The sequence below is a fragment of the Xenopus laevis genome, chromosome 3L (assembly GCF_017654675.1).
Source record: "Xenopus laevis strain J_2021 chromosome 3L, Xenopus_laevis_v10.1, whole genome shotgun sequence".
In the NCBI taxonomy this organism is placed as follows: Eukaryota; Metazoa; Chordata; class Amphibia; order Anura; family Pipidae; genus Xenopus; species Xenopus laevis.
In genome coordinates, this window is record NC_054375.1 from 160,846,159 (window position 1) to 160,869,269 (window position 23,111).

Genomic DNA, 23,111 nt, shown 5'->3' on the forward strand with positions numbered 1-23,111 from the left:
ATACAATAGTTCAGCATTGCTTTTGCTCAATTGCTTATTTGTCTGTGTTGTTTTGCAGTGTCCCATATTCATCATCAGCTTCTCAATTTTACCTTCTCTTGCGAAAAACATTTTTTATAATTGCCAACAATCCAGCCTGCAAAGAACAAAAATGCTCCCCTCCCTTTCTTTTGTGATAATTGCTTTTAACTGATTTCAATACCTAAAGAATCTTCCATTTGACACAAAGGATTGTCAGCTCCTGTGTGCATTCCACCAGCTCATCTGAATTTTACACCATAGCTATAATTTTGCTAATCCCTTCCATATCCATACAAATATAATCAGTAAGCCCCAATTTGCAAATGTTGAGTAATCTGCAGTATAGTGTGACAAGGAGATCAACAAATAATTAATTTATAATTGGAAAATATTTACATAAATCAGAAAATAAATAAAAATAAATCGAAATTTTATACAGTAATAAACAGTAATTATTTGCTAATTATAAATTTAATTAATGTTCTGGAACAAGGGTGAAGTATCTGTAACGTACGGTATCCCAAAATCCAGAGCACTCCAGGGTCCTGGTTACAGCTCACACTTCTGCCAATAACAACCACCTTTTGCTTCAGGAGGAGCCCTACACTACTCAGATGCCACCAGGTTGTCAAGTGAGAACCAAGGGGGAAGTTCTGGGCAGACAAGGGAACCTTAACATATACAATAAGAACAGGGAACCGAGAGTTTAGATGTAGAAAAGGCCAGATCAGTACCAGTGCAGTACAGAATCAAGATCCAGGAAAGTAGTCAGGATGAACAGGCCGGGGTCAAACCCAATCAGTAACACTGTACAGAGTCGGGATCCAGAAGAGAGGTCCAACAGGCAAGGGTTGGGATACAGCAAAGTTCAAAAACAGGCAGAGGTCAGGAACAGTAAATCAAATGAAGATCACACCCATGTATATTTAGACCAACTACAACACCAATAACAAGAAACACAATGGCAACAGTAGGTATTATTATACTGTGCAGTTTATTTATTTTCCTCTCCAGACAATGAATGAGAAGAACCAGACATTGGTCAGTGAGATTGTTCTCTTGGGATTTCAGAATCTCCACAACTTCAAGATTCCCCTGTTCTCTCTGTTCCTTCTGATTTACATTATGACAGTTTGGGAGAACGTCCTCATCATAGTGTTGGTGTCCTCCAGCCGGAACCTCCAGTCCCCCATGTACTTCTTTCTCCAGCAACTGTCTGTGTCTGATCTACTGGAATCCACAAGTATTGTCCCCATCCTACTTCAAACAGTAATAAATGAAGGAGCCCCAGTGTCCCTTGTTGGGTGCATTACTCAGTTGTATTTCTTTTGCAGTTTAGAAGCTTTTGAGTGTTTGCTTCTAGCAGTAATGTCCTATGACAGATATGTGGCCATCTGTATCCCACTGCGTTACTCTTCTATAATGTCCCACAGGGTTTGTGTTACATTAATTCTAATATCATTGGTTCTTGGCTTTGGCATTACAATGATTTCAGTAAATCTAATAGGGACACTACAGTTCTGTCACCAAAATATTATTAATCATTTCTTCTGTGATTTCTTTCCTCTTCTAGAACTTTCCTGCTCAGACACATTCTTAGTACAATTAGAAGCAATTATAGTTACTATCCCTGTGGTTATTTGCCCCTTTATATTGATCATTGTATCATATATGTGTATTGCCCATGCAATCCTAAAGATAGTGTCCAATACCGGGAGACAAAAAGCCTTCTCCACCTGCAGCTCCCACTTGGCTGTGGTCTCCATATTTTATGGGACTCTCATTGCTATTTATGTGGCTCCATCCAGAAACCAATCACAGACCATGAGCAAAGTTCTGTCTCTTTTATACACCATATTGATTCCTGTGCTTAACCCACTTATTTACAGCCTGAGAAACAAAGACATGAATGATGCCCTTAAGAACCTATAAGTAAATGGAATATAATGTTTGAATTAAGAGGGATAAACACCTTCCACACAGGCAGACTTGAGACCCAAGGGGGGCCCACCCCCAACCACTGCCCCCTCTGCTGCCAATGTCACTGATGCCACTACCATACACTCACCTGCTGAACGGACCTGGAGTGACCAACTTGGGCCAGTCTGGCACTGACACTCAATGTTTGTCTTCCCCAACATTCCTTTAAAATAAGAAAACATAAAAAATGCACCATTGAGAGTGTACACACATAAGAAGTCCATGTCCTACATAATTATCAGTGGGTTCAGGTAAATACTGGAGGCTGGAGTGGTTTCTGAGCACAGTCATGTAGTTAAATGTATAGTTAAGTGTCCACTCAGTGTGGCACTTCAATATGTTTTGGGGTTTAAAGTAGGGATGCACTGAATAAACTATTTGGGATTCGGCCAAATCCTTTGTGAAATATTCGGCTGAATTCAGAACCGAAAATAATGTTTTACTTCCTTGTTTTGAGACGAAAAGTCATGTGTTTTCCCTTCCCACGCCTAATTTACATATGCAAATTAGGATTCTGATTTGGTTAGGCCATACACAAGGATTCGGCCTAATCCTGCTGAAAAAGGTGGAATCCTCGCTGAATTCTGAACCGAATTCTGGATTTGGTGCATCCCTAGTTTGAAGCACAGATGTGGTTACACACGCACCAACCAGGTCTAAAATCTAAGAAGCAGACAGCACAGCCTTTATCGGACTAATTACTATTAACTCCATAAAAATGACATTTTATTTACCATTAAAATCTCATTAATTCATGTTTTTACCCATTTCATGAATACAGTCATTTTGTATGTTTTGTCAGTCCAAACAAATCTGTCAGATCTACTTGTATCAAATTGGTGTTTTTTTATCAAAGAATTGAGGACTATTAACCCCATAAAATGACATTTTATTTACCATTAATGATTATCTCTGCTCACAAGTAAAATATTTCATTTTAATAAAAGTCTTTATATGAGAAAGGTTTTTGTGCTACAGGTGAGAACAACTCAGTCAATCACATCTGAATCACATCGATTTCTCATTAAATAATGACTAAAGTCTCTAAACAGCTCACATGTTCTCTTCTATAGAAATATGGGCCTTAAACCCCAACTGGATCTGGAATTCCTACCCCCAACGTTACATAGCAGCTCATTTATATAATCACTGGCGGTCACATATGTTGAAGAACTGAAACTGGGGGTAAAAATATTATTGGATTTAAATTTAAAAAGAACATTAGATTCACATAAATCTTAAACCATTTCATAAATACAGCAGCTTTGTATGAATTTCATTCCAGACACCAATAAGAACCAAACTGTACAAATCTGTCAGATACTTGTGACAATGATTAGTGGAAACTTTTTCGGCATTGGCAAAATTGAGTTCCTCTGCCTTTAACAACAATGGGGGCATAGTTTGCTCTAAAAGAAAAGATTGCCACTCATTGGTGTGATATTGTCTGGCCTAAACATACATTTTTCATTTCAGGCCAAATTTATTTTAAAGACATTTATGTGAATTACTCCCATTGACTTAATGTGGCAGACAGTTTGGCACTAACAAAAATCCTTGGTATTGCCAAACTGTCTGCCTAACTAATAAAAGCAAAGTCCTTTAATACACAGTCTGTTTATCTTCAGCGCCTCCTTAGGGTACTGTCCCTTTAAACAGGATACTCACAAATCCTCTTTGGATACTTTAGAGTCTCTTCAGGTGAGTCCAGTACAGTCAGACATACAGTGAGACTAGCAGCCCCTTTGGATGCTCAGATAGGAATCTCCTGCTGGTTGTTCCTCCAGTCTGGATTCCTCTCACACTCTCTCTCTCTCCAGGCACAGTATGTGGCTTCCCTGTGCCAGTCTGATCCAAATGAATGTGGTGCAGCCTCTCAACACTCGGATAGATGGTTACCCTACCTTCTTTTGCCTATAGAGAGGTACCCCAAGATTCTACGGATTATTCACCTTTTACTTTATGGAAGACAACCTAGGGGTATCCTTGATGTAATTCATGAAAACTGGGTAAGTGATGAGCATAGTCCTCAGAGTTTCATTGACTACTTTGATGTCAAAAAATGTCAGAAATGGCACAGCAAAATTTAGCTGATGCTCAGTCCAATCAAAGTACCTGGTATAACAAACGTTCAAGGGAACAAACATTTAAACCAGGGCAAAAGTATTACTTTTACTTCCCAGTCAGCAGAATAAACTAATGGCTCAGTGGCAGGGTCCATTTTAGATTTTGAGACAAGTGGGTCCTGTAGATTATGAAATTCAGATTCCAGGTGGAAGGAACGAAAAGATTTATCATGTAAATCTCATAAGAAAGTGGAAGGAGAGGAAAGAAAATACTTTCTTGATGGTGTTGCAGGAATGTTCACCTCATATGGCTGAAGAAGCATATCAGAGACTGGACATAGAAAGCTCTGAAGCCTGTAAGATTAATATATCTTCTGAGCTAAATTTAGATCAACAAACAGAACTGTGCAAGTTATTAGACAAGTACAGTGATATTTTTGTGACAACACCAGGTAGAACCAATCTTCTTGAGCATGTCATTGATACGTGTGATGCAAAACCTATTCATCAGCAACCCTATAGGACACCTGAATAATACAAACAAATTATAAAGCAAGAAGTAATGCAGATGTTAGAGCTTGATGTAATTGAACCTTCTGTAAATAATTGGTGTTTACCAGTAGTATTGGTTCTGATGATGTGGTGATATTTAGCCCAGATTGGCAAAGTCATCTGCGACATCTAGATACTGTTGTGTCTCTCATAAAATCGGCTGTTCTTACAATTAACCCGAAAAAGTGTGCTCTAGTTTTTACAGAAACTAGATATTTGTGTTATATTCTAGGAAATGGCAAGGTAAAAGCTGACAAAACCAAAATTAAAGCCATTGCTGAGATTCTTCCACCAAAAACAAAGAAAGAGGTACGTTCTTTCCTAGGTTTGTTTGGTTAATATCTGAGATTCCTGTCAAATTTCTCTGAAATTGTTGCTCCGTTAACTGATCTCACTAAAAAGAATTGCAAAGAACAAGTTATATGGGGTCCACAATGTGAAGAAGCTTTTCAGAAGCTTAAAGTCATGTCATGTACTGAACATGTTCTCAAGAGTCCTAATTTTGATTATAGATTTATAGAACAAACTGATGCATCTGACAAAGGTTTAGGTGTTTTACTGAGTCAAGAAATTGATGGGAAGGATCACCCTGTTCTCTACATAATATTCCCTAGAGAAACTAGCTATAGTGTCATTGAAAAAGTGTTTAGCAATAAAGTGGGCACTAGAGTCATAAAGATGTTACCTACTAGGTCAAGAGTTTTCCTTAGTGACTGATCACAACCCACTTATATGGATAAACAGAATGAAGGATAAAAATGCAAGAGTTACAAGATGGCACCTTGCAATCCAACAATTTAGATTTACAGTTCACCACCTGCTGGGTAGTCAACATCACAATGCTGACTATTTATTCAGATATGGCGCAGGAACTGAAAAGGAGGAATAAGTCTCTCTTGGAGGAAACTCACATTCATATCAGTATCGATAAGTTGTTTTGATTATTTTTGAAGAACTTTGAATTTCATTTTTTTGTTAATGTTAATAAACGTTGCTGGCCAGTAATCTGTGTAAATCGCTGTGTGTATAATTAATGTAAATACTTTGTTTAGGTGGAAACTAGTTTTGGTTACCAAACTGAGGCCTACTCAAGCATGTGGCTCAGCTGTGCTGACAGTATATGTAAATGGTCATAAAACAATTGTATATTAAGATCTGTGTTTGTTACATGTTAATACATAAGAGTGTCTATGGAAAGCTTTACTTTATATACAATAGTGCAACTGATTGTACAAAGGTTTATGAAGTTCTTACCTAGGGCTCTCAGAGAAGCCACAGAAGGGGTGGGCAGCCTCTCTTAATGACTATTTATAGGGTAGATGCTGATCACATGGTGTCAGCATAGGGCAGTCTGGAAGCTATAAAAGGCTGCAGGCGGAAATCATTGGGAGTCTGTGTTAAGCCTTTGTGAGAGGTAGTTCTGGAGGTTCAGGTGTGTGCTTCCAGGATTACTGCTGACCCCCTGCTGGTGAAAGTGTATACTGCATCTTTGAGCATTGTTTTCTGCATTTTCTTGACCCTTCCAATGCCGTAGAATCTACGTTCTGTAGAAAAGTCTCTTGAAATGTAGATTCTACATTCTGCAGCATTGAAAGGTTCCATTCCTTCTCATTCCCCATCCCCTAGGCAATGAGCCTAGGTGGGGCATGAGTGGCACGTGAGGTGCGATCGTCAGGAGGCCCCAAAGGCAGCAGCAAACACGTGCAATGGACAAGTTCTTCTGCTGCCTACACTTCCTGACCCACTAGCTCCCTCCACTTACCGGATCCAATGAAGATGATAGTGCCATCTCTTCCTCTGCCCTCCTGGACAATCATGAGCCTGCTACCTCCAGGTTAGTGCCCCCCCCCACACACTCTTATTTTAGAAACACACACTTACATTCACACTTACACACACACATACAATTTTGGGGGATCAGGGGGGTCACACACATTCACAGCACTCACGCATGCTTGAAAACATACACAACATGTAATTTGCCAATTGTACACACACATACACACAAACTATTTTGTGTCTTTTTTTATCACATTATCTGTTTTTTTTCCTTGAAAAAAACTGTTTTCTTGACATTGCGAATAGAGGATTCACTAACTAAACTGCACAATACCTTTTGTATGTTATTTCAGTGATTATATTGCAATTTTGGTGATTTTTGTGCATTTTTAGCTATTAAATTGCATGTTTAGCCATTTTATTACATTTTCAGCTTTGCATAGGTGTTGTTCGCTTATTTCTGTCCGTATAACCTATTTGGATATGCTAAAATATTCAAACTTTGATTCTGACTGCTGATTACACTAGGCAGAAAAAAACTCTTTGTTATTTTATTTTGCCCATGGAAATTTTGTCTGCTATATATCCAGTTGGGGGTCTCTGTGTGCTACATAGTTTGGTAAATCTATGCATATTGGGCATCAACCTGTTTAGTAGACCCCTTGTAGTTCATATTTAGGATGCATTTTGCTGGTACGTTACAAAATGTGGGATATATAATGGGGTAAAATGCAAGCTTTGTGACTTTTTTCAGAAATTTCATAAAAAGTGTTATGTTTAGCATAGCTTTGCAGTTTGGTAGTTTGCAGTAGAAAGATGTAATTTTCTGCTTTAGATTTGTCAGAATGTGTACTTTTGTAAAATATATGTTTTTCTAGGGTCTCCATACTGTTAGAGGAGTCTTATGGTGCATAATGCACATACCGGGTGCTTGTATTGTAGCAGTCAGTGTCATACATAAAAATTCATATGTACTATTTTCATTTGGGGGTCTCTGTATGCCACCTAGTTTGGTAAATCTTTTCATATCAGGCATAAAACTGTTCAGTAGACCCCTGGCATTCATATTTCGGATGCCTTTTGCTGGTACGTTACAAAATGTGGGGTATCTAATGGGGTAAAATGCAAGCTTTGTGACCATTTTCAGAAATATTTTGAGAATTCATATGCACTATTTGGATTTGGGGGTCTCTGTTTGCCACATAGTTTTGTAAATCTATGCATATTGGGCAACAAACTATTTAGTAGACCCCCGGCATTCATATTTAGGATGCTTTATGCTGGTAATGAGACACAGACGCTGCAATGCTGAAAAGTTGATGCTTTGAGGCAATTTTCAGGTATTTCACCAAAACCGCCAATTTTGGGAAAGCCTTGCTACTCAGGAGTTTAGAGCAGTAAGCCACAGGTACCCATTTTAGATTCAGTAGAAGGTGTACTTTCCAAAAAGATATGGTTTGGGGGGTAAACATATATGCAGTCAATGTGTTGATTTTTCATTAGCTGAAGTGACCCACAGGACTATTTGTATGCGCTAAATTCATGTTGGGGCCTCTAAATGCCAGATACTTTGGTAAACCTTTGCACAATGGGCACCAAACTGTTTGGAGGACCCCTGCTAATCATATTTAGGGTGTTTTTTCTTGGTATGTAATGATACATGGGCGATATGATGCTGGAAAGTTGAAGCTTTGAGGCAATTTTCAGATATTTCACCAAAACCGACAAATTTGGGTAAGGCTTGCGACTAAGTTGTTTGGAGCAGAAAGGCATGGGTACCCATTTTAGATTTGGTAGAATGTGTACTTTCCAAATATATGGTTTTGGGGGTAAACCTATTTTTCAGTGTTTTTACCCAACAAAAAATGTAGTAAATGTGTTGATTTTTGAGTAGCTGAAGTAAAGTCTTGGACAATTTAGATGCACTAACTTTATACTGGGGTCTTTAAATGCCAGATACTTTGGTAAACCTATGCACAATGGGCATCAAACTGTTCAGTGGACCCCTGGCAATCATATTCAGGTGCTTTTTTTGGTACCTAATACAATGTGGGATATGCGGAGCAGCAAAATAAAACCTTTGAAGTGATTTTTTTAGAATTTTGATACATTTTTATAAAAACCTCTACATTCAGATAAGCTTTGATGTTTGGTAGTTAGGAGCAGAGAGACATAGTTACCCATTTTGGAATCAGCAGAATGTGTGCATTTCAAAAATATATGGCTTTCTGAAATAAACCTACTGTTTCAGGATTTTTTGGCATTGAAATCTAAGGTATGTCGTTTTCTGCTTTCAAAATTTGGTAATATACTGCCGGGAGTTTTTGCTCTACAGAAGTCCTAAATCTCCCTAAAACTATACATATCTGGTATTGGCACATTTGAGAGACATGAGGCTTTTCAAATTTTCATGTGTAAAGTGAAATATTTTTCTGGTATTAATTTATATATTGTAAAAAATAGGAATTTTTAATTTTTTTGGTAATTAGTGCTATAAATCTTTGTGCAGAGGGGTAAATACATGAAAACTCAGGTAGATTTAGAAAGCTCAGTTTCTCCTGAAAAAAACACTATGTATAATTTTCCTAGGTAAACTATAGGTTTCCCCTCAGAAAATGCCCCTAAAGTGAGAGAGCACAAAATGTTTCAAAAATGGCTGGCATTTTGCGTAACCAAAATGTGAAATTCTGCAGGCACTCAAAGGGTTAAAAAAGTATGCACAAATTTTCCACTAAAGAAATGCCTGGCTACTTAACTTGCATGTGCCCAGTGACAATGAAAGAATTAGATTCAACAAAACAAAGATTTCTCTAAGTAAGCCAAAACAAATTAAATGTTTTGGAGGCTTTAATATACCTGACCTAAGGCTATTTAATCTTGGGGCCCTCTCAAGATATCTTGTGGACTTGTAAGGGCAAATTTACAAATATAACAGTTGAATTGGTTTTGGACAATAAGGCAAACATGATAGAATGTCTTCATAAAACTTGGAAAAACCCAAATTTTAAGGTTAAACAAAATCCATTGTTTAGATATACAATTATGACTTGGAAGCTCTTATGCAAGTGTTACAATATCAATTATCAGTTTACTCCTGTTCTTCCTTTAGGTAACTTGAGATAATTCTAATTTTAATGCTTCCTTCGGCTGGCCTATTAAATCCTCATTGAAGACAAAGGGAATCAAATCCTTGAAACATATTGTGGAGTCCAATAATGGGAATTTTATGTCCTGGCAGTCTCCTAGAGATAAGTACGTTCTTACAGAAAGTGATAAATTAGTAAACAAAAAAGAGAGAGATAATCTCTATTTTGAGATTTAATTAAGATTTAAGATTCGTTTTGGAAGTCATAGCATTACTTTTTTTGGTTTCATTCGCTTCCATTTCTTTGGTTTTCATTTCCTTACCATATTGATCCTACAATTTTCCTTGACTACATTACTGTATTTCTAATGCTTTGTCATTGAGTAATACTACCTGAATTCAATTTACACCACTGACATATGTGACATGTGTATTAAATTCTTGTTTATTAATATTGATGGTGTATTCTGATATATGACAATACATACTATTTAAAATAAAATAATGAGCTGAAAATTCCAAAAAAAATACCAATGCAATATAACAAACTAATAGTTATCTTTAAGGTGAATTGTCCTTGAGGCTCCCCCTTAGTAGAAATATTCACGTAAATCTTCATTGATATGAGAAGAAATATACAACATGTTATTACAAACAAATATTATTAAAATATATTGTATTGCTTCTAAATTATTTGTCTAAATTATTTATTTGTTTCATTTCCTCAAGGATTGGTAATTATCCCTAAACCCCAGACTCTCCTAGAGATTTCTCAGTAGGTTTCCCAGATGTGGTTGTTTCTGGCACTGGTTAATAAAAGGAGATCAGTTAAGCCCTTCCCTGCCCAGTCAGTATCTGGAGCCATTTGGGTATGTGCAAATCAGGTGAGTATAATATTCCAAGAATATCTTTCCTGTAAAGTGATTTCATTGGAAAGAAATGGTTGGGATTGTGTTAGCAAAATGGCAGGAGAAATGCAGAGCAGGTTACACATTGGGAGAAGCTCATGGACATCTTCCTATGGTTCCACAGTATCTGGGGTGGTTCTGGTAGGTACAAATCTGGTGAGTATAATATTCCAAGAACATCTTTCCTGTAAAGTGATTTAATTGGAAAGAAATGGTTGGGATTGTGTTAGTAAAATGGCAGGAGAAATACAGAGCAGGTTACACATTGGGAGAAGCTCATGGACATCTTCCTATGAGTCCACAGTATCTACAGTGGTTCTGGTAGGTGCAAATCAGGTGAGTATAATATTCCAAGAACATCTTTCCTGTAAAGTGATTTCATTGGAAAGAAATAGTTGGGATTGTGTTAGCAAAATGGCAGGAGAAATACAGAGCAGGTTACACATTGGGAGAAGCTCATGGACATCTTCCTATGGTTCCACAGTATCTGGGGTGGTTCTCCTAGGTACAAATCAAGTGAGTATAATATTCCAAGAACATCTTTCCTGTAAAGTGATTTCATTAGAAAGAAATAGTTGGGATTGTGTTAGCAAAATGGCAGGAGAAATGCAGAGCAGGTTACACATTGGGAGAAGCTCATGGACATCTTCCTATGGTTCCACAGTATCTGTTGTGGTTCTGTTAAGTTCAAAGTGGCATAAATAGTTTTCTGCCAATTGATATTGTTTGAAAAAAATTAGACTTCATTGCTATTGTGGTATTTCAATAGATTCTGGACTCATCTCCAATGTTGTCAAAACATTTAAAAGTATCACAAGGTATAATTTGACAGTTTCAGCATTGACAGAAACCATTAAGGTGCCAGTGAAATACTAATCATTACTACTGTGCAGTTACTGTCCCAACTGACTGTGAATCCAAATCAATACAACTGGATCAGATTTTGAAATGGCTGGTGGTTTTTTTTATTTCCACCAATTGGTCAACATTTTCATCCTGGTTTGTTACCCTAACTCAAAATTCTTGGGGTTCTGTTACTTAAGTCTATGGACATGTGTCAGAGGCGACTATAGATCGACGCTATTGTTAGTTTTACTGGAAATTCCCCAGTTGCTCTATAGGGAGCACATTTGCAGTGTTGCTACATTGTAGTTAAAGCTTTGCTCTATATAACTTCTTAATGTAAATTACCTGTAAGACATGCTATTCTTTATGAAGTGATATATTTTACAATTTAAACTGGTTAAATATTCCTCACTTTCATCAGCGTGTGTTAGGTATAGAGGTGTTACAATGAGTTTAATGCCCTTTTTTTGAATGTGTATTTTGGCACACCACTTACAGTTCCTAGGGTGCAGTCATTTCCCAGGCTGATTATACAACACAGCATCCAGTTATAGTTCATGACGGGAAGACCCACACCAGCACATATCAGACAACTGCATTTAAAGGGGACATGTGTTAAAAAGAAGAATGTGCCAGTGAATTATACTCCTCTAAATATGAATGTGTTACCTCTAAAACCTGGAGAGAAGAAAATTACAGGTTAATTCATATTCTAAAAACAACAAATATTCGATGTCCAAAATATGGTGCTCCCTCGCCCAACTCACTTCATCTATTATGGGATTGTTCCCTAATCCAAATATTTTGGAAGGACATTGAAGATTATTTGAGCACAACACTACTTTTAGGAAATTCGTTCACTCTGGGAATCAGTCTATGAGGCAAGGTTTCTAATATTAAGTCCAAATGCTAAAGACTTAAAAAGTTTTTTTACTATAACATCTGGATTTCAAAGTGGAAAAAAAATTGAATTTTTGAGATTTATTATACCTTGAGGTTGCAAAAATCCAAATCTGAAAATCTGCCATCTCAGATCTGCAAAGGTTGTATATAAGTCAAAGGGAGAGGTCCCTTTCCTAATTGGAAGTTATTATGGTCTGACTGGGTGTAGCCCAAAAATCTGATTATTTTGGGCTTTTTGGGCAAAAACCCCAAAAATTCGTAAGCCTTAAAGAGTGATACAATACAATTTTTTGTGCAATTTTTCAACTAGTTTGATCAGACAGTTTTTTATTTAAAAAAATGAAAGATTTAGATTTTGATAAATAACCCCCTAAAACTTTTAGATATCAATCCAAGAATTGGTGCCCCTCACTTATTCATGCATTGGTGAAACTGGCACTAGCAGCGGCTCGAAGAACAATTTTCAAAAACTAGATAGAGGCTTCCCTTCATTCTTTTATAATTGAAAGATCTAGATGTAATAACCAAGCACTTAACTACAGATTTGAAAACATAAAAAACCATCAAAAATTCACAGCAAAATGAAAAATACATTTATTTACAATTTCTGAACAATACTGAAAGGACAGGATTGATTCACTCGTTTACAGTTCAATTGACTCCTAATTTCCTTACTTTATAGCCTTGATATTAACTCATCCTATAATGTATTTCCTAAATCTTATATATCTTTGTATTGACCTGTATTCTTTGTACTAAGCTGATTTATGTTATTCCTACTAGTTAGTTCATTTTTTATCTCCAGTGAATATTATTCTTGTTTATTCTACACTATTATTTAACTTAAAATGTAATAAAAAAACAATAAGTGGTTGGTGTGTGAGGTGCAGTCTCATTGGAACTGACTATTTACAGATATAACCATGGCTTAGAATGCATCAGCTTAGTATTTTAAACCACTTTTTTTTTTTACTAATAATAACATTCACACAGTATAAACAGACATTTTTTAGGACACATTTTTTATGTAAAATTTGGGAAAACTTTTTATAAAATGAGGAAAAGCAGAACTGAATGACTGAATGACTGAAAAGCATTATAAATTGGTAAAATCACAAAAAAAAAAACCACATTGTAATATGTGAGAAAAACTTAAAATGAAGGCACTTATATAATATAGGTTTCAGGTTTCACTGTACTTGTATTGTATTAAACTAAACTATTTTAAACTATTAACATGTTAACATCATAAGCTCATGCTCGATCCTCTTTATTAATACTGTTATTAAATATTGAAATATATTGAATATATTGAATATTTGCTAATAAGAAATGTATTGAATACAGTGATTAGCTCCAAAGAGCCTGGAGATTTAAGAATAAAGATCTGAGTTTTACTTTATTTCAAATGAAGAGTTTATATAGACCATCACAATGGCAAGACTATTGTTATTATTATACTGGTCAATGTATTTCTATTTCCTCTCCAGACAATGAATGAGAAGAACCAGACGTTGGTCAGTGAGATTGTTCTCTTGGGATTTCAGAATCTCCACAATTTCAAGATTCCCCTGTTCTCTCTGTTCCTTCTGATTTACATTATGACAGTTTGGGAGAACGTGCTCATCATAGTGTTGGTGTCCTCCAGCCAGAACCTCCAGTCCCCCATGTACTTCTTTCTCCAGCAGCTCTCACTGTCTGATCTACTGGGGTGCACAAATATTGTCCCCACTCTGCTCCAAACTGTAATAAATGAAGAAGCCAAATTATCCCTTGTTGGCTGTGTTACTCAATATTCTTTTTTTTGTATCCCAGAAGTTTTTGAGTGTTTGCTTCTAGCAGTAATGTCCTATGACAGATATGTGGCCATCTGTATCCCACTGCGTTACTCTTCTATAATGTCCCACAGGGTTTGTGTTACATTCACTTTACTGTTGTGGGCTATTGCCTTTGGCCTTGCAATTATTACAGTAAATCTAGTAGGGACACTACAGTTCTGTGACCAAAATACCATTAATCATTTCTTTTGTGATTTATTACCTATTCTAGAACTTTCCTGCTCAGACGCTTTTTTTGTGCAATTAGAAATAACCACACTGTCTATCCCAGTAGTTATTTGTCCTTTTATAATCATTTCTGTATCATATATGTGTATTGCCCATGCAATCCTAAAGATGGTGTCCAATACTGGGAGACAAAAAGCCTTCTCCACCTGCAGCTCCCACTTGGCTGTGGTCTCCTTATTTTATGGGACTCTCATTGCTATTTATGTGGTTCCCCCCACAGAACAGTCACAGACCATAAGCAAAGTTCTCTCTTTGTTATTGACCATAGTGATTCCTTTGATTAATCCAATGATTTATAGCCTGAAAAATAAAGACATGAACGATGCCCTTAAAGGGAACATATACCTTTATTTCCCACGTTTGTCCCACTGATTATATATAACTTATTATTGAAGCCAAAAGTTTCCTTTCTTATGGTTTTTCTCTACAAATCAACCAAAAAAAGTTGGAGTCCCACCCCTATCCTTCACTTCTGTTCTTAATCTGCTCTCTCATGACCTGGTGGGCAATGGCAACTATATCTTAGAATTAGGTGATCCACTGAGGGGTATTAGAAGGGATTCGATTCCCAAGGGCATTGTTGCCTAGTCAGGGACCCAGTGACAGGTTATACATATTAGATAGATTCCTACCTGGGTTCCATGTTATAGGCACCCTCAGATGAAGAGGAAAAGCTTTGGGAGGACTCTATGATACCCTCTCTCAAGTTCTGTTGGAGAGATTGCTCTGCTAATGATCTTTATTGTGAGAATGTACTGACTACTCAGTGACTCTGCTCTGTTGCCTTGCTGTATTCTCCTTTGTGGATCTGTTCTAATAAGTAATTTCAGGTTCAAGTTCCAAGAACCACTGGTGCCCATTGTTTGGAATTATTGCTGCCTTGTACCCTGCCTCCTCACCATTGCAAGGGCTCATCCACTGAGAATTATAGTTCTCTCCTGGAGCAACTATAGGGGTAAAGCTAATAGAGTAATGATGCCGCTTAGTTCACTATAGAATGACACAAACTATGGGCACACAAAGGTATAGGGCTACTGCAACCTTTTCAGTTAGTGCCCTTCTTGGCTAACAGTATGAAAGTGAAGATAAAGAAGATATATCTATTCATCAGTATTAGGTATCATTAACTCAACTAAAAGGTATACAGTATGTCGTTTCCAGTGGTGTAACTATAAGGAAGCAGACCCCATGGGGGGCCCGGGGCAAAGGGTGCCTGGATTGTGGGGTCTGCTTCCCCTATAGTGTTCGAATCCCCTTACTGTTGGTATTTTTATTACTCAGACCTCGTTTATAAAAGCAAAACTCAGAGAAAAGGCTATTCAAATAAGTGAGGTTATTTATTAGACAAAGACAAACAAGACAAGAGTTGTGCCTAGGAAGTTGTCACAATCAGACCACAACATAGTACTTAAGTGTGCATAGTACTTAAGCTGTGCATGTTGGGCCCTCCAAAAATGTTTCTGGTGGGGGGGGCTGGCACATGCTTTTTACACCCCTGGTAGTTTCCATTGAAACAATGAGCAATTCAGAATCTTAAATGTCTCTGTTTTGTAATTCATGGTAAAGCCTCGGTTAATTCTATACCATAATGTATTGTTTCAGATGGCAGCACCCACACGTGTGTTCCATCACTGACACAATGACATCATCATGGCAGCATGTGATGTCATTGTGCCGCTGTTTGGTGCCAAATTCAATATAAAAGACGCTGGTGTTCCTTGGTTCAATGCCCAAATATAGGTTCTTTTCCTGAGTGTTCCCGGGTGCCCTAAAATGATCTACTTACTGATTCTTGGATTCCAACCTCTTGTCTTGTTCCTAACTATGCTGTTTGCCACTTGCCCTTGACCCTTTTCCTGGATTTTGACCTTGAGCCTGTTTAAGTCCTTGTGTACCATGAATTGGACTTTTGGTTGGACTCCTTGGTCCTGACCTTCAAGTGGTGCAAGGCCCTGATATAGTGAATTCAAACAGCACTGCCCAATGACAAATGTAATGGAGCATACAGGAGCCAATAAATTAAATTTTTTTATCATAATTGGTATAAAAAGGGATGGATTTCATTGGTGTTGTTAATTGGTTGTTTTGGCAACTTGCACCACCCGCTTGTTCATTCACCCTTGCTTGCAGATTACTAATTAACTATAGATTTTATATGTGTCTGGTATAAAAGGGTGAGGTAACCAACTTTCATATGTATCTTATAGTGCCCCCAACATTTCTGTAAAATAAGAATGTTTAACAAAAATGCCTTTGTCACCTTTGGCACCCTGAATTCAGAACTAGTGATAAGTGCCCGGTCATGCTCAGTCTTCTGCCTGTTGCATGCCACCAGCTACTCGAATGCCACCAGGTCTTAAAATGAGAAGAGCAAAGTGAGGAGTTCTGGACAAGTGAAGGGGCACATTCGTAATTAAGTTTAGGATGGAAGGCAACACCAACTTCACAGGATTAGACAGAATAGCGTGATCAGGCAGGCCGAGGTACAGGCAGCGTTCAAGCAAGGGTCAATAATGGCAGAGTTCAGGATAGTCAGGCATACAGGGATCAAAACCAGGATATTCACAAACAAATTGTCACGTTCGGCACCCTATATCCAGAACCCAAGCTAAGCTCCCTGGTCTCGGCTCTCACTTCTGCCTTTAACCGCTGCCTTTCACCTCGGGAGGAGCCCTCGGCTAATTGCATCCAGGTCTTAACAGAGAGAGGAGCAAAGCTAACGGTTCTGGATGAGCAAAGGGGCACGTTCGTCTCACCAGGATACTGGAAGGAAGAACATCACCAGGGACAGGCAGGCCGGGCAGCACAAGCAGATAGAATGGTCAGACAGGCCGGAATCAGGATAGAGAGCGTTGAATAGTCGATGGACAGGCAAAGGTCGGATTGGAGAGGTCAGAATAGTCACAGGCAGGATCATGATTGGAGAGATGAAAGTAGTAAATCAGGCAGGCAAGGGTCAAAACACAATAGATCAGTCAGGATTCACAAGGAATTAACACACAGAAACTTCTAAATAGAACCTAACAATGGGCAAGGTCCTGTAATCTAAATGGGCTTTTTATACCATGACCCATCAATGAAGGGCCCCTGATCCCCCCCCATGCAGGGCCCCTGATCCCCCCCAAGGAAGGGCCCGTGAACCATCTATGCAGGGCCCCTGATTAGGGGCCCTTCATGGGGGGGATCAGGGGCCCTGCATGGGGTGATCATGGTCTCCTCTTCAGTTATTGTTTTTTCTTTTTTAATCCTGTCAGAAGTCTTCCAGTCACAAATTGTGTTTTTAAAACACTATTTTTTTCATCCTGTTAGGAATCTGACCACCAATTGTGCATGTCTGTGATTACCTTTGATTTTAACTAGTTCTGAGACCTAATGTGAATTCTTTTTTTCCTTCCTTTCTTAACAGCTAAGCTGTATCACTAGTGATGGGCGAATTTGTGCCGTTTTGCCCAAAAATTCACAAAACGGCGCTGGCGTCCGTTCTTTTTCGAATTTTTTTGACGACGGCGAATTTTTGTTGGCGGCGAATCACGCAAATTCGCCGTGAATTCACGCCTGGTGAATAAATTCGCCCATCACTATGTATCACAGCTGCAAAACCCTTCTGCTGAACGGAGGTGAAGATGACAGGTAAGTATTGCACTTGCTCTTGTTGTTTTACATCTGTTGTCACTTGGTTTTATTAATGAAAGTTTATTTTCTCTTGGTGTTGTTGTGGTCATTGTATCATAGCTGTTCTCTTTAGTTGTTTTGGTAGTGTTTCCTTTTTGTATAGTTCTGCACTTAAGGTGTTTTGTTAGTTGTGTGCTAGATTTATTCGCATTATTGTTATACTACATACAATACATTTATTTGTCCTATGACGTAGATTTATTGGTTGCTGAAGGCATGGAGATTCCGGCTGACCTAATGAACACACAACAGCTTCGCCAAAAGAAGTCCCAAACCCTTGGTCAACTGCAAGATCCTGAAACTGTTTTTAAAGTCAATGTTTTTCTCATGACACTGAACACTATCATTTCTGACCTAGATCAGAGATTTAAATGAATGGAGGAAATATGCAATTTATTTGTTCCAATACTGAAGTTGAGGAAGCTAACAGATGAAGATCTAGAAACATCCACCAAGTTGCTGATTGACAAATACCCTTAAGATCTTACAGACTCCTTACTGGATGAGTTACAACATCTTCGTAAGGTCTACAATGAAACATTTGAAGGGACTCTGAGTCCACTTGAATTATTGAATTGTATTTATGACGTTGCAGCTTGAAGGCATATTTGGACTGGTATGTGTTGCCCTTTGCATCTTCATCACACTTTCGCCATTTTGTTTCTACCATGTACTGTATTTACTGTATAAGGCTGAAATGACAATAAAATCCACTTGACTTGACTTGACTTTCTCTGTCAGTGACTGAAGGGGAGAGAGCGTTCAGCAAACTGTCAATGATTAAAATCTATCTACAGTCAACAATGAGTGAACATAGACTGAATAGCCTGCCAATGCTTTCCATTGAACACAACTTGCAAGTCACCTGGATTTCAAAGAACTTATCAAAGATTTTGCAAGAAGTAAAGTGAGGAGACTTTGAGCCCTGTGTATAACTCTATTTGCAATAAGCTTCAGGAGAACATGGTTTTACAAGGCACTTGACACTTTCAAAAGTGTATCTTTTTGAGTATCCTGGTTAAATCGTCAATCACGTACCACTAGGTTTCCTTTTATACTTCTAAAAAGTTCATACTAATAAAAGTTCTTATTTTTATTGTAAAAATAGTTTTATATCTTATGTTATTTATTTATTCATACAAATGTAAGTAGTTATTTTGTTCATTATACTAGTTTATTTATACTAATCAAAGTTCTTATTGATGGCCTATATGTTTACAAACAATCACAAACTGCCACTGCACTTTATAATTGACCAGTGCTTAGGTTTCAGTTTTTTCAACGTATACATGAAATGCATTATACAATAAATGTGTGTATACATTAGACATGCTAGTTAGATGGGGCATATTTCAATCTTCCATTGTCCTTATTAGAACTGGTTATTTTTTGAACAAGGGGTTAAACCAAATGGCTCTTATTTGTACAATTTAAATGTAGAATAATTGTAAAATAAAGTACAAGGTTAGAGAAGATACCTGCTTAAAGAGTCTACCTTGATGTGGTGCCAGGCTTAATAACCCTTTTGCCAAAATGCTTTTATTTACTGTTTATGTGCATGTGTCCATGTGACCTGATTGGGGGGGTGGTTAGGGGAGGCGTGGTTAAGGGAGGTGTGGTGTGGGGGGCCCAGAAAATGTTGTTGTGTGGGGCCCGTGATTTCTGATGGCGGCCCTGATCATGGTACTATTGTCTCTGCTTTATACATTTACACCTGTGAGTTCCAGTCCTAAGTGATTAAGTGGATGCTGCAGCCTTACTATCAACCTATGAACAACTGGAGTAGGAGGTCTTTTTGGAGATTAATGTCCTTTAAGAAATGAGTACTATGACCCCTGCCCCCAGAACTCTGAATATTTGTGAAGGATTTAAGTGTTGTCTGGTTCTTAGGATTTCATTTACCCAGCAACCAAGAATTGCTGACAATGAAATGTGAAAACAAATATAAGGGAGTGTTATTTTAATATTATTATCTTAAAAACAAGATTATTTTTCAAATTCTCTCAAGGATTGGTAATTATCCCACACCTCAAGTTTCCTGGAGATTTCTCAGTAGGTTTCTCAGCAGTGGATGTTACTGACACTGGTTAATAAAAGGAGATCTGTTCTTCCCTGTCCAGTCAGTATCTGCGGTTTTACTCTGGAACTTGGTTATTACATACTTATTCTGCATAACATACATTTTATTCGGAAACATAATAACTATTTTTTTCTGACAAATTGTGTTGTGGTGAAGGAGACAAAAGGACATCTGTTGGAGGAAAGATCTACTGAAAACATTTCTGAATCAGGTGAGTATAATATTCCAAGAACATCTTTCCTGTAAAGTGATTTCATTGGAAAGAAATGGTTGGGATTGTGTTAGCAAAATGGCAGGAGAAATGCAGAGCAGTTTACACATTGGGAGAAACTCATGGACATCTTCCTATGGTTCCACAGTATCTGGGGTGGTTCTGGTAGGTGCAAATCAGGTGAATATAATATTCCAAGAACATCTTTCCTGTAAAGTGATTTCATTGGAAAGAAATGGTTGGGATTGTGTTAGCAAAATGGCAGGAGAAATACAGAGCAGGTTACACATTGGGAGAAGCTCATGGACATCTTCCTATGGTTCCACAGTATCTGGGGTGGCTCTGGTAGGTACAAATCAGGTGAGTATAATATTCCAAGAACATCTTTCCTGTAAAGTGATTTCATTGGAAAGAAATGGTTGGGATTGTGTTAGCAAAATGGCAGGAGAAATGCAGAGCAGGTTACACATTGGGAGAAACTCATGGACATCTTCCTATGGTTCCACAGTATCTGGGGTGGTTCTGGTAGGTACAAATCAGGTGAGTATAATATTCCAAGAACATCTTTCCTGTAAAGTGATTTCATTGGAAAGAAATGGTTGGGATTGTGTTAGCAAAATGGCAGGAGAAATACAGAGCAGGTTACACATTGGGAGAAACTCATGGACATCTTCCTATGGTTCCACAGTATCTGGGGTGGTTCTGGTAGGTACAAATCAGGTGAGTATAATATTCCAAGAACATCTTTCCTGTAAAGTGATTTCATTGGAAAGAAATGGTTGGGATTGTGTTAGCAAAATGGCAGGAGAAATACAGAGCAGGTTACACATTGGGAGAAGCTCATGGACATCTTCCTATGGTTCCACAATATCTGGGGTGGTTCTGGTAGGTACAAATCAGGTGAGTATAATATTCCAAGAACATCTTTCCTGTAAAGTGATTTCATTGGAAAGAAATGGTTGGGATTGTGTTAGCAAAATGGCAGGAGAAATGCAGAGCAGGTCAGTTTTAGCATTGACAGAAGCCATTAAGGTGCCAGTGAAGTACTAATCATTACTACTGTGCAGTTACTGACTCAACTGACTGTTAATCCAAATGGGATGAGATGTATTTGGATCAGATTTTGATATGGCTGGTGGTTTTCTTATTTGCACCAATCCTAGTTTGTTACCCTAACTCAAATGCTACTTAAGTCTATGGACACATACATGTCAGAGGCGGCTATAGATTGACGCTATTGTTATTTTTACTGGAAATTCCCCAGTCGATCTATAGGGATCACATTTGCAGTGTTGTTTTAGTTAAAGCTTTATATATAAATCATATAACTTTTTAATGTAAATTACCTATAAGGCATTCCATTCTTTAAAATGTGACATATTTAAAAATTTTAATTTAAAATTGGATACAAATTCCTCACTTTCATCAGCATGTGATAGGTATAGAGGTGTGACAATAACCCTAATGCCCTTTTCGAATGTTTTATGACAAACCATTACAGTTCCTAGGGTGCAGTCATTCCCCAGGCTGATTAAACACCAGAGCATCCAGTTATAGTTCATGAAGGGAAGACCCACACCAGCACATATCAGACAATTGCCTTTAAAGGGTCATGTGTAAAAAAGAAGAATGTGCCAGTGAATTAGACTCCTCTAAATATGAATATGTTGAGAAAAATTGTGTTACCTCTAAAACTTGGAGAGAACCAAATGAGAGTATAATTCACAAAAATTCATGTTCTAAAAGCAACAAATATTCTAATATATGAGTGGTGCTCCCTCGCCCAACTCACTTCATCTATTATGGGATTGTAATTTGGAAGGACATTGAAGATTATTTGAATACAACACTACTTTTAAGGATCTCGCTCACTCTGGTGATCAGTCTATTAGATGAGGTTTCTAAGTTAAAGGGATTCTTTATTAAAATCTGAATACTAAAAACTCAAAAACTTAAAGGTTTTTTACTATGAAATCTGAATTGTTAGTGGAAAAAAAATTTGAGATTTCCCTGAGGCTGCAAAAGTCCAGACCCGCCGAGGTTGTATAGAAGTCAATAGGAGAGGTCCCTATCCCAAGTGGAAGTTATCATGGTCTGCGCTGGGTGTAGCCCAAAAATCAGATCATTTAGGCTTTTTGGATAAAAACCCGAAAAAAAACTAACAATTCGGGAAAAAAGCCTGAAGAAATAATATGGTATGATTTTTCTTATGGTTTTTTTCGTGTTTTTCCCCAAATTGATTAATTGTGCTTTTTAAATAACAACCCATGAATTCTAGTTTGGTTGGACTTTTTTACTTAACAAATCTGAAAAATTCATATTTTGATAAATAACCCCCTAAATCTTCTACATATACTGTAAATGCAAAAATTGGTGCCCCTCACTGTTTCATGCATTGGTGAAACTGACACTAGCAGCGGCTCACAGAACAATTTTCCAGAATTCGATAGAGGATTCCCTTCCTTCTCTAGTGGAGGCTCTTTTAGAATTGAAAGATCTACATGTAATAACAAAGCACTCAACTACACATTGGCAAACATAAAAAAAGAAGTCAAAAATTCACCTCAAAATAGAAAATTAATTTATTTACAATTTCTGAACAATACTGAAAAAGACACGATCCATTCTCTCATTGACAGTTCCATGGACTCCTAATTTCCTTACTTTGATATTTACTCTATAATGTATTTCTTATGTGTTATATATCTTTGTATTGACCTGTATTCTTTGTACTAAGCAAGGTTATTCCTTCTAGCTGCAATAGTTCATTTTTAATTCTCCCCCTCATCTTTTATATCCAGTGATCTTTATTTTACTAATAATAACATTCACACAGGACAAAAAAACATTTTTTGGAACATTAGGACATTTATTATGTAAAATCTGGGAAAACTTTTTATAAAATTAGGGAAAAACACCCACTAAAAAGTATTATAAATTGG

General features: G+C 37.5%; 2 protein-coding genes across 2 annotated transcripts; both read left to right on the top strand.

The window, feature by feature from the left end:
- Nucleotides 1-961: 961 nt before the first annotated feature.
- LOC108710682 (olfactory receptor 1468) lies at nt 962-1,953 on the top strand. The gene has a single exon (XM_018251796.2). It carries the CDS (start codon nt 1,039-1,041, stop codon nt 1,951-1,953), a length of 915 nt encoding a protein of 304 aa, XP_018107285.1. The 5' UTR covers nt 962-1,038.
- An 11,680-nt stretch (nt 1,954-13,633) lies between these two features.
- On the top strand, nt 13,634-14,578 carry LOC108710549 (olfactory receptor 10AG1). Its single transcript, XM_018251677.2, has one exon. It carries the CDS (start codon nt 13,634-13,636, stop codon nt 14,576-14,578), a length of 945 nt encoding a protein of 314 aa, XP_018107166.1.
- Nucleotides 14,579-23,111: the final 8,533 nt, after the last annotated feature.

Coding starts and splice junctions, on each gene's coding strand:
- LOC108710682 (XM_018251796.2), top strand. CDS start 1,039: ATGAATGAGAAGAACCAGACATTGGTCAGTGAGATTGTTCTCTTGGGA.
- LOC108710549 (XM_018251677.2), top strand. CDS start 13,634: ATGAATGAGAAGAACCAGACGTTGGTCAGTGAGATTGTTCTCTTGGGA.